General features: G+C 26.9%; 1 protein-coding gene across 1 annotated transcript in view; it reads left to right on the top strand.

Moving 5' to 3' along the window:
• The first annotated feature begins 4,740 nt into the window (after positions 1-4,740).
• Positions 4,741-12,764, top strand: part of LOC117182726 (nuclear pore complex protein Nup107) — a 24,415-nt gene continuing 16,391 nt past the window's right edge. The window contains exons 1-3 of the mRNA XM_033375831.1: positions 4,741-5,236; positions 7,917-8,392; positions 11,320-11,527. Of these exons, the coding sequence (XP_033231722.1) occupies positions 4,774-5,236; positions 7,917-8,392; positions 11,320-11,527 (1,147 nt within the window). The 5' untranslated portion in view covers positions 4,741-4,773. The remainder of the gene's footprint in view (positions 5,237-7,916; positions 8,393-11,319; positions 11,528-12,764) is intronic.

Genomic DNA, 12,764 nt, shown 5'->3' with positions numbered 1-12,764 from the left:
TCATTGTTTTATCTCTAGTTTTCCCCGTCCGATTAGAATTTAAGAAATTAAATGCAGAATAAATCAGAATTGAAATTCCTCTTTAACACCCAACGAGGATGGATTTTTTTTGGTGTGGGTAAAGACAGATGGTGAAGAAAATTGCAAGTCGGGAATTTCTGTAAGAAGCACTTTAGCCTTTTTGCGGCATAGTACCATAACATGGTAGTCACCTTTTTGACCTCATTATTAAAAAAAAAATTCACATGGTTTAAACAAATCACAAAAACAAAAAGCAATTGTAGGACTTACTTTGACAATAAGAAATTTTGGTACATTAGCTGGAAATAACGTCTAAGGGATTCTTTTTTGTGGGTCGCTGATTACAAATTTGAGGTAAAAATTAAAAATCCTTGAAGTAATATGGCGGACAAAGAAAAGTAAGTTTCGGTGCTTCAAAATGGGGGTTTTTATGCCGCTAATTACGAATATGAAGTAAAATTCAATTTGGTGGTCTAAAAATTAAAAAAATTGTATCGTGGCTTACTAATGGGCCCTTACGGGGTTCTTAGATCACTGATTACGAATCCAATATGGATCCAATATAGCAAACAAAAAAGTAAGTATTGGAAATCCGACTTTAAATTTTAGATTTTGACTTTAAATCCGTAATCAGCGTCCCAAAAACCTCCTGAGGTCCCATTTTGCAACCACAAGGCCATCTTTTTAATTTGTTGTCCCCAATTTTGAGATTTCGACTTCAGATTCGTAATCAACAGCCCAAAAAACCTCAAGAGAAAACATTTTGAAACCAGATAATACAGAAACAAAAAAATTCACGTACTTATCTGGGCGAAGATATAAACAACACTAAAACATTTAAACCGCTACTTTTATTAATTTGGATGATATATTACCACACTAAGTGATAAGTGGATTAAAAGTAAAAAAATACCATTAAAAACCCCGTAACTATCTAGCATTACTATAGAAGATAGTTTTAAACAATTATAATTTGTTTACACAATTTTTTTTCAAATTGAATTAATTATTAAATCATTCTAAGCAAAACATAGACAAATAATTGAAAATTTCAGATAAAACAGCGACTTTTTACCATTTAGCAAAGAGAATATTATTAACAATAATTATACTTCGTTTAAACGAAATTCATTCTAATTGAAAAGTGAACAAAAAGTAAACAATTTCAGAAAAAATGTAAATATTTAGCACTAATATAGAAGGTATCTATAAAAAATAATAATTTGCTTAAACAACTATTTTTGATAGTTTTAATTAAAAATTAACTTACTCTAGGTAAAACGTGGACAAAAAGTTGAAAATTTAAGAAAAAAACGCAATTTCCTGCATTATTCCAAGAGAATATTATTCAAAATAATAATACATTTTTTAAAGAATTATATTTGTTATCGTTAATTAACTGCTACTTCAATCTCATTAAAAATGGAAAAGTAAACAATTTCTGAGAAAAAAAAACATTGACTTTATATCTCTAATCTAAGAGAAAATTGCTAAAAATAATAATAAATTATATAAACAATTTATGTGGATATTTAATTAGCAGTATAAAGTGATATTTTATGTATTCGAAATATTTTCCATTAAAAAAAATAATATAGCAAAGAATAATAAGATAAGTAATAAATCATAAAAAAACTAGCAAATCTCATTTTTTCACTTACGTGTTTTTTTTCACCCTATAAAATAGACGTACGGGTTCATATTCAGAGTGGGAAGTACGGATTATATTTCATGGGGCTTTTGAGCGACCCCTAAATATGGTTTTTTAATGGACATATTTTTGTATGGATTCGAACAAGTTTCCGGACGATATGTATAAAATTGGAGAGAAAAAATTCCAATGCACTTTTGGAATATAAGCCGCGTGCACATTTTTGAACAACTCTGTCACAGGAAGTTTTTGTTTGTGCAAACATTTTTCTCGATAAGCAAAACGCTGAAACATTTTATGAAATGAAATATGCTATATATTGGAAAATAATTTGTTATATTTTTATAAATAAAGATTTGTTTTGTCTCTGTCATGACGAGAATTCCATAAAGAATATTGCCTCTAAATTTTATGAAGAAATTTAAAAAATTTGATTTTAGCACGAGTTTAAGACATCAATTACATTAAAAATTAAGATTAAAAAACTCGTTTTTGTAAAGAAAAATAGAAATGAAAATCATACAGTTTAATGTTTCTTGTAGACTGTATAATAATTTAAAAAGTTGAGAATGCAATGCATTTTCTCATGGAAGGGATAATTTAAAACTTGAAGAATTAATTATTTTTCCCTGAATGAAACTATTATTTGTTTTTGTGACTGACAGAAATCTCTTATTCACATCAAAAGCCTTTTTACCCTTTTTTAGAATTCAAGCTTGCAAAATATATTGCATTTTCAACAAAAATGTAATTTTTCAAATAAAAAATATTAATTTTTTAATGAAAGTGATGAATTCTCAAAGAAAGAGTGCAGCTGAGTGTTCAAGGTAAAAAGTCGAAAGTTTGAGAAAATAATTAAATTTTTAACCAAATAGTTGAATTTTATACTTGCAAAGATGAATTTTTAATCAAATGATCGAATTTTTTAATACAAAATATCGAAATTCAGCCACAAACAATTGCATTTAAAAAAATAGTTGAATCTTTAAACAAAAAAAAAAAGATTTTTTGGAATCCTCAACTATAAAACACAAGCATTTTCAACCAAACAGTTGAGTTTTCCCGACAAGAAGGTGAACTTTTTCGAAGGCAGTTAAATTATCAATCCAAAAAGACGAATTTTCTATCCAGAAACATAAGCGTTCAACAAAAAAGTTTACTTTTCGACCAAAAAAGATCAACTTTGTTCAAGTTGTAAATATAAATGTTCGAATTTATCCAAAAAATATTTTACATAAAAAACAGTTTAATTCAACCAAAAAATACAAATTGTCAATATTAAAGTAAGATAGAATATTCTATCAAAACAATACAATCTTTTGCCCAAGAAATGGAACGTTCGATAAAACCAACTACTTGCGATCAAGTAGTTCAATTTTCGATAAAAAAAAAAGAAATTCTAAACAAAAAATGTAATTAGTAACATTTCAAACAATAAATATTTTAGGTAAAAAATAGTTGAATTCAACCAAAAAAGAATATTTTTCAATAGAATAATTGAATATTCAAACAAATTAAATTAATTTTTAACTAAATGGTTCCACATTTAACCAAAAAATATAAAATTTTCAAACCCAAAATATGAATTTTTAACTAAGAAAAAAAATGGCAACCAAATCGTTGAATTTTGAAGAATGAATTCTTTGCGAAATATTTGAATTTTCTTTTTAAAAATATGAATGTTTAGCATAAAATTTTCTTCAATCAAACGGTTGAAATTTAAACTAAAAACGAACAATTATCAACGGAAAATTAAATAGTTGAATTTTAAATCAAGAAGAATAGTTTTTTACCAAAAAATAAAGGAACTTACAACATAATATATAATTTTTTAACCATATAGTTTAATTTTAATCTAAAAACGATTAATTTCTGAGCATAAATGGAAATATTTAATTTTTCTGTTTAAAAAATACATTTTCAACAAAAAATCAATTTTTATTCAATTAAATGGTTAAATCTTAAAGTAATAAAATTAATTTTTAATGAATTTCAAAAATGAATCTTTATCAAATAAAATGAATGTTTAACAAAGTAGTTGAATTTCATCCGAAGGAGATGAATTCTCAATTCAAAATTTAATAATTGAATTTTCTACTAAAAGCGACCAATTTTCAACCGATAATTAAATAGTGGAATTTTCAACGAAGTAGCTGAATTGCCAATCAAGAAGAATAATTTGCTAACAAAACAAAAAAAGACATTTGCAACAAAATGCATCCCTTTTTAACCGTATAGTTGAATTTTAATCTAAAACAATTTCCAATCATAAATGGAATAATTCAATTTTCAGTTCAAAAAATAAATTTTCAAACAAAAATCCACTTGTTTTCAATAAATTAGTTAAATCTTAAATTAATAAAATTAACTTTTAATGATAATTTTAAAAGTGAATCTTTATAAAATAAAATGAATTTTTTTACAATGTAGTTCAACTTTCAAACAAGTAGTTGTATCTCAAACCAAAAAAGATGATACAGTAAACAAAAATAGTTTTTACCTAAAAAAAAATTAGTTTTAAATAGAATAGTTAAGTCGTAGTAGTAGAATTTTTAACCAAAAGGGATAGGTTCTGATCCAAGATCTAATAATACATTTTTCAATTTAAAAACCGAGTTTTATTGAAGAGAAGTTTGTTTTTAATCATAAAATTCACTAGCTGAAGAATTAAGTATACATTAATACATGGTAAAAATAATCATCTTTCATAAATTAAGAATTTATGCACAAGTTATTGTGTTCCAATGACTTAACCAATAATTAAAATGCATTCAATATTACGTTCGACATTGCATATTGTCGTGTATAACAGTATGTTATATCGAACGTAATACTGAATGCCTTTTAATAACAAGAAAACGATAAAATTTAAAAGATGATTGTTCCAAAAGAAGCACTTTAATATTGAAGACGTTTGAGGTGAAACTGGCGAAATGTAAGACTTGAATTTTAAATTTCGCGCTTCTGAAAGAATATTGGCTGCATTGGCTAGTCTAGTCGAAATTAATTTTTGCGTTATTGCTGTCCCTGAAAACCGTTTGCATTCATATGTTCATGTCTTCATGTCTATCTCCGCCGGGCGGTAAAGTGTCAGTGAAAACATGGAGGATAACGTAAAACGTAGATCGTTTTTAAGGTTAACTAATAAAAGTGGCATAAATCATAATGATTCCTTACGGAGAAGTTCTTTGGACCACACACATATTTCCAGGAGGAACCAAGACGATATGCTCAGCCCGAGAATGTTGGCTAGACCCTACATGAATCCAAAATTTGGCCAACATGATTTTTCGGAGTTGGACACTTCGCTTACGGTTACACCTCACGAATTGCGGGATATTATGGCAAATTCGGAAAAAGCCGACGTTACATTAAGAGAAATGATGGATGATAGTGCTGCAACAGGAATTATTTTGAAATCGAAGGAACCTTGGCGCGATGTAAACTCCAAATTGTATTATGAATTCTTGGAGAGTACACAAGCACATTTGTCCGAACCTGAGGTTTTTAATACTATTGCTGATTTTATTCAAAATTGCACGGATACTTTGGAGTTAATGAGAGGTGAGTTTGATAAGAAATGTACACATTTTATTTAGAAATAATTAGTAGAAGGAAAAATATTGTTTTCAGGTTATTCAGCTACGTACTCTCTATTTATTTTTGTTATTTTTAGATTTATGTGTATGCCGTAGATAATTAGAGAAATGAGGGTTTTGGCAAAAAACTAGGAATTCTCTAAACGAGGGAGTTTAGGATAATCTTCAATTCAGCTATTAAGTTTTCTCTAAATCCCTGGTTTATTCAGGAATTTAGAATACTTTTAGATCATTTATCTACATTCTAGAGCGTTTTAGGTATTTAGAAAAATCTCAGACTTATGCGTAGAATTAATCTTTATTTTGATTTATTATATCTAATAAATTCTATTATATCCAGAGTCCCCATTCACCTGGAAAACTTGGAATTTTCAGGGAATTTTCATATATCTGGAAATGTCAGGGAATTTTTTTGAGTCACCGAATTTTTTCGAGATGTTGCTTAAATTTGTTTTAAATTGTAATATACAACTGTATAACGATGTTTTTCATTTGTAAAATTAGCTTTATATTACTGAATTTAACTAGTTTTTTGAAAACGCCTTTTTTACTATGAATTAATTTTTGCAACTGCAAACTTAACTATTCTATTTTTGTTTGAAAATTTATCTTTTTCAGTTGAAAATTGAACTATTTGGTTACAAATTCATTTATTTAGTTGAAAGCTCGTCCTTTTCGGTAGAAAATTAATCTTCTTGGTTGAACATTCATCTTCTTGTTTGAAAAATTTACAGTTTGGTTGCAATTTTTGTTTCCACTTGACTGAAAAATCTTTCTTAATTGCAAATTCATCTCTTTAGATTCAGATTTTTTTAAACTGAATATTGAACTATTCTAATTAAAAATTTAACTATTTTGTTGAAATTGTTATGTTTAATTTTTTTAAATACTTCAACATTTTAGTTAAAAGTTAATTTTTTAATCTGAATATATTCATTCTATTTTTGGTTAATTCGTTTTTTCGGTAGCAGCTCATCTTGGTTAAAAATTCATCATTTTAATTTAAAATTCATCTCTTTGGTTGAAAATTTGGTAACTTTGTCCACAACAAAATTTTTACTGAAAATTTAACTAATCCTGTTGAATATTCCACCATTTTAGTTAAAAATTCATCTCTTTAGGTTTACAAATAATTGTTTGAACTGTAAATTCACGTATTCCGTTTTTGGTTAAAAAATCATTTGTTTAATTAAAAATTCCTGTATTTGGTGGAAAATTCGTTCATTTTGGTAGAAGCGCTGGCAGAAGCTAATTTTCTTCGTTGAAAATTCCTCATTTTAATTGAAAATTCATTTCTGGTTGAAAATTATTTTTTTTTTTTAATATTTTTTAACTGAAAATTTAAATAGTCCAGTCGAATATTAATTTATATAAATTAAAATTCACCTATTCCATTTTTGTTTAAAAATTCATCCTTTTCAGGTAAATATGCATGGTTTTTGTTAAAATGTCACCTTTCTTAGTAGAAAATTGATCTTCTTGATCTTTTGGTTAAAAATTCAACTATAGGGTTGAAAGTTGAACTACTTGGTTAAAAATACTCTTTTTTTTAATTCATCTCTTTGGTTAAATATGTAAATTTTTTGTTGCATATTCGTATTTTTTTAAAAATTAATTTTGATATCTGAAAATTTAGCTATTATATTTTTAGTTGGTAATTTATCCTTTACTAGTTGAAAAGTCATTTATATCATAGAAAAATAATGTATTTTGTTGAAACTTCATTTTTTTAAAAATTATTCTTGTTTGTTAAAAACTCATCTTTTTGGTTGAGGATTCAACTATTTGGTTCAAAATTCCTCTTTTATGGTAGAGCAGTCATTTTTCTTGATTGAAAATTAACTTTTTTGTAAAAAATTCAACTGTTATCTAAAATTATTTTTAGTTGTGTGAAAATTCGTCCATTAAGTAGGAAATGCATCCTTATTTTGTGTTTGATGGTTAAACAGTTTTTGGTTAAAAATTTGTCTTTTTGGATTGAAAATTCATATTTTATGGTAGAAAATGATCTTTTTTGGTTGAAAATAAATTTTCCTTTGAAAATTCAAATCTCATTAAAAAAAATGTCTTTTTGGCTTGAAGTTGAACTAATTTATTGTAAACGCAACTGTTGGGTTAAAAGTTAGTTTTGTTGTTGAGAATTCGTCTTTTTGGGTTGAAAATTCATCTCTCTTGGTAGAAAATTTTTTCTGGTTAATAATTTAATTATTTTGTTGAAAATGCAATATATTTTGACTTGAAATCTTAGAAGTTTCGAAAAAAAGACAAGTAACAACTGCACTTGCTACTTAAACTTTTGTATACTATAATGGATCAGAGCTGTGATAAATAATATGAATCAAGTTTAATGTATTTTAATTTTAAATTCTCAATGAATTATAAATAAAAATAAAGACTAATTTGAATCTTAAATCCCAGGTATTTCTAAATACCAAAGACACTCTAGGAATTTGGAGAAATGACCCGAAAGTGTTCTAAATTTCTGAATAAGCCAGGAATTTAGAGAAAAGGTAACACCTGAATCGAAGATTTTCCTAAACTCCCACATTTAGCCAATTCCCTAGGTTTTTAGCCACACTCCTGATTTTCCTAAATCCCTACAACATAATTATATAATTTTAATAGATTATGGCTTTAATATCTAGGTATGCAAGCGAAAGTGGAGAGTAGAGAACTTTCGACAGAAGAAGTTAATTTAGAAAACGAGAGAAACACCTGGCGTTTGGTATATTGTCTCTACCAGAATCGACTCAATACACCAGGTTATGAAAAGGACATGGATATAGATATGAATTCAAATATGTCTGAGAAAGAGGCGATAGATGCTCTCTATAGACATGACAGTATTATAAGAGAATACCAGTTGATTATCGATTGGCTGGAAAAGAATGCACTTGATCAAGCGAATAAACAGCCGTCGATCGAGCAATTCACGGATAAAACGGTTGCATGGGAAAATACACTACACCAGCTCCACAATCGACAATTTGGAATTATGTTTTCTTCATCCAGGCCCATTGTATCATCTCTCGATCCAGATGCACCAGTGAGGGAGGGAAAACCTCTCCACGATTTGGACAAAGAGGATGATGAGAGGCTGGAGAAGAGAATGTTTATCGAGGTAAATATTAAAAGAAATAGTGTGGTCGCTGGACCGGGGGATGACAGGGAATTACATTTTTTCATCGGGAATTTTAAAAATATTCAGAAAAACAATCTGATCAAGTTTAATCCCAGGATTATTATTTAATGAATTTTAAAATTCAGTTTTAAAGACTTAGAAAATTAAAAATTAGAAACGTTTGAAATCTATAATTTTCGATTAAAAAACCAAACATTTTAGTTTACCAACTGTGAGTGTAACTTACGATTTTTCAAAATTGAACTATATATTAAGGATTAACAAGTGAGTGATAATTAATTTTACAAGACGATTCGGAATCTGTTTAAAATTTTAACATTTTCAGATTATAAGGCTAAAAATTAAACTATTTCAATTTAAAAGTCTTAATAGTTAAGCAAAGATAAACACTCGATAGAAATTTCATAAATTATTTTCAATTTAAAGATAGCTTCAAAATAATATATTAATAATTAAAGGCTTTTATGAAATTTGAAATACTGTTCTGGTCTAAAATTCGAAAATATACAAATTAAAATGTTGTAATCAGAAAAAGAACAAATGCTCGATATTTATATATATTTAACTGTTCATTTAAAATAAGCAATTATAAATCAAATATTAAAACCCAAACAAAAATTAAATTTGAGCGTTACAATTTTAATGGCTCAATTAAAAAAAATCTGGTTTGCAAGTAAAATCGTTGACTTTTAAAAAGTTCGAGTAAGTTGGAGAAATATTTAGAAGGTCTGAATAAAATATTCAAAATTAATTTAAAATTTGGAATGATTTCAAATAATTTAAATAAAGTGTCTACGTATACTGACAAAATCCGGCTATCGTACTGAAAGTTCGGTTCAAGTAGACAACGGCCTAATTTAAAAAAAAAATAGATTTTGACAGATTTCGAGCAAAAAATTAGAAACTTTTTAAGAATTTTGAAAGGCTTCAAAAAAATAAAAAAACATGTTCTCACGATTCCTAGGAATGTTGAAAATGACTTTTTATTTGAAAAAATTAATTTTCAGTTCAAAAATGTATCTAGAAAATTTTAAGGAAATATTTATATTTTATAAGATTTAAAAAAAATAGGAAAAATTTTAGGAAGAATTCGAATAATTTTAAAAGATGTTTAGAATTTCTGAAAAAAATCTCGAAAATAATTTAAAATTTGAAAAAATGTAAAACATTTTAATTTTTTGAGAATTTTAAATAGATTTGAAAGATTTTAAAATTATTTAAAATAAAAATAATTTAACTTTTTATTGGAGACGTGTTCATTTCATAACAAATATAATCGTTCAATTATTAATACTTCTCGCACAGGATTACTTAAAATGATTTGCAGCTCAGTTTTTATTACCTTAAATGGAGAAATTTTTAGCTTTAGATTCAGAGCTTTTTAATTTCATTGAACTATTCCGTTTTTGGTTGTAAATTTATCTTTTTAAGTTGAAAGTTCATTTTTTTTGTCGAAAACTCACGAATTTTTGTGAAAATTTGTCATTCTTGGTAGAAAATTCATCTTTTTGGCTTGGAAATTCAACAATTTGGTAGAAAATTATCAACTATTCGGTTGAAAATTAAACTTTTTGCTTGAAAAGTCATATTTTTGGGTTGAAAATTAAACTTTTTTGTAAAGTATTCGTCTTTTTGTCTTTTAAATAATTCAGTTAAAAAATCATGTATTTTGTTCAAAATTTGTCTTTTTTTTAGAGCATTGATCTTCTTGGTCGAAAGTTCAATCTTTTTGATTGAAAATTGAGCAACTTTTTTGAAAATTCATGTTTATTTATCTGAAAATTCAACTATTCTCTTTTTGGTTAAATCTGTACGTTGTATGTTGCATAAATCGAAAATTCTTCTTTTTGGCATAAAATTTAACAATTTCGTTGAAAGTTTGTTTTTGTTCGAATTTTTTGTTTATCAGAGGTTTTAACTGATAATTTAATTATTCCATTTTTGTTTGAAACTTTATTCTTTATATTGTATGAGTTAAAATTTAACTATTTGGTAGAAAATGCATGTATTTTGTTGAAAAGTCGTCTTTTTGGATTGAAAATTAATCTTGTTTGTTGAAAGTTCAACTACTCGGTAGAAAATTCATCTATTTTTTTAGAAATCGACTTTCTGACTAGAAAATTATTCTTGTTTGTTAAAAGGTCAAATTTTTAATATGAAAATTCAACTGTCTTCTAAACAATTTATTTTTTATCTTGGAAATTCAAATATTTGATAGCGTTTTTCTATTCTGAAATTCAATTATTGTTTAGCAATTCAACTATTTTGTTAAATATCTAATCATTTTCGGAATTTCAACTTCTTTGTTAAAGTCATCATTTTTTGTCAAAAATTTAACTATGTTGTTAAAAATTCTTCCTTCTGGATTGAAAATTCATCTTTTGTGTATCAAAAAGTCATCTTTCTTGATTAAAAATGTATCTTTCTTCGAAAAAATTCGACTTTTTGCTTGAAAATGTTACACTTTTGTTTAAATCTTTAACCATTTTCTTGGAAAACTCGTATCTTTTACTGTAAAGTTCATCTATTTAGTTATAATGCAACCGTTTGGTCGAATATTATTCTTTTGTTGAAAATTTGTCTTTTTGTGCTGAAAATTCATCTCTTTGGATATAAAAACTTTTTTGATTGAAAATTCAAGTATTTTCTTGAAAATTTAATATATTTCGGGTTGAAATCTTAGGAATTTAACTTGATTCCTATTGAATTCAATATGTTATCTGCATTCATTTTTTTAAAATCGTTCATAAACCTAAAATCTGTCTTTATCCAATGTCCATGTTACGGGGGGAGGGGGGGGGGGCAAACATTGGTGACGGTAGTTTATGAATGGGCCATAATTGGACAAATTTCCCGTATGAAAATAAAGTTAAAGTGATTTGTTTTTTTTTGTTATTTAAAAATAGGTTCGATGCGGTAGACTCCAGAAGGCACAAGCATTGGCTATCCATTGCGGTCAACCTTGGAGGGCTGCGTGTTTATTGGGTTGGACCCCATATCACGATCCAAATTACACAAATCCACTAAAAGATATGAAGTTGCCAATAGAAGGTAATCCTAACAGAGCTCTTTGGAAACTTTGTGCTTGGGAACTTTCCGAAGATAAACGAGTGGGTAGGTAAAGTTTTTTTGGTTTTTGTTTTTAGTTTCGCGGTTATTCAGTGCGAATTGATTCCCAGTTAATATATCATTTCTTTATTAATTTTAATTTAATTAAAAGACCTAAAGCTTCTTCAGCCAATATATCTTTTCGGTACTCAGAGCTTGGACTCAAGCGATTATTGAAACATTTTTTGAGCGATGCCACTATTTTGAAAAAATGCCACAATTTCTTAACTTGCCCTTTACAAAAATATTTTTAAACTTTGTGGCTGATTAATAAATAATTTTTCGGATTTAAGGTCATTGAATGAAAACAAGAAAAACAGATCTTGATGATGAAACAAATCTTGCTGATGGGCTAAAATAACATATTTAAAAATCATCTCAAATACAGAAATATATACCGGAAAATAATCTAAAAGCTCATAAATAGAAAAATTGATTGCAAATATTTTTATTTATAGATTCTTTATTTCCTAAGCTTCACGTTGTAGGACTCTTTGAAGAAAAATCTTTGAAACTTGTATGATTTTAAGGTTTAACACGTATTGCTTCAACATTTCAAAGTTGAAAAAGTCCGAAATCGAATAAGATCAAATTCAATTATTAAGTATTAGACAAATTCATATTTGAAGCATACTGCTGCAAAATATAATTTTCAAACGAAAGTCTTAATTGTCGGTACATTTTTAATTGAATATCATTTAAGAATTAATTATATGTTAAAGTAAAAGTGTTTTAAAATTATCAATTTCATTTAATCAGATTCAAGTGTATAAAATGTCAAATTGGAAGCGATACAAATAAAAAAAGCTGTCTTTAGTTATTGCCGTAAGGCAGTTTTCATGCTAAAAATCTGATAAAAATCTTATGAAAAATGTTAAAATTCACAATATTTGATTGCGAATGGCTTCAAGAATAAAGAATGTTAAATAAAAATACTAATATTTTAATAATATCATTTACTAGGGACGGGAAGATAGATGAGGAATTAGATAGACGAATAAATGAAGGTAAGAAAGTTATTGGTAGAGCAGGTCCCCTTATCAGAAGTAAAAATATACCAAATAAAGCTAAAATGGCAATACATAATTCTATATTTGTACCGACTGTACTATACGGTAGCGAGACATGGACTTATCACGATAAAGATAAGAGTAAAATTAACGCAATTGACATGAGATTCATGCGCATAATATGCGGGAAAACCCTAATGGACACAGTAAATAACGAGATAATTCTAAAAGAA

Source organism: Belonocnema kinseyi, chromosome 2, assembly GCF_010883055.1.
Source record: "Belonocnema kinseyi isolate 2016_QV_RU_SX_M_011 chromosome 2, B_treatae_v1, whole genome shotgun sequence".
Lineage (NCBI taxonomy): Eukaryota > Metazoa > Arthropoda > Insecta > Hymenoptera > Cynipidae > Belonocnema > Belonocnema kinseyi.
The sequence above is the reverse complement of the archived record's forward strand: the minus strand, read 5'-3'. Positions and strand labels throughout refer to the sequence as shown.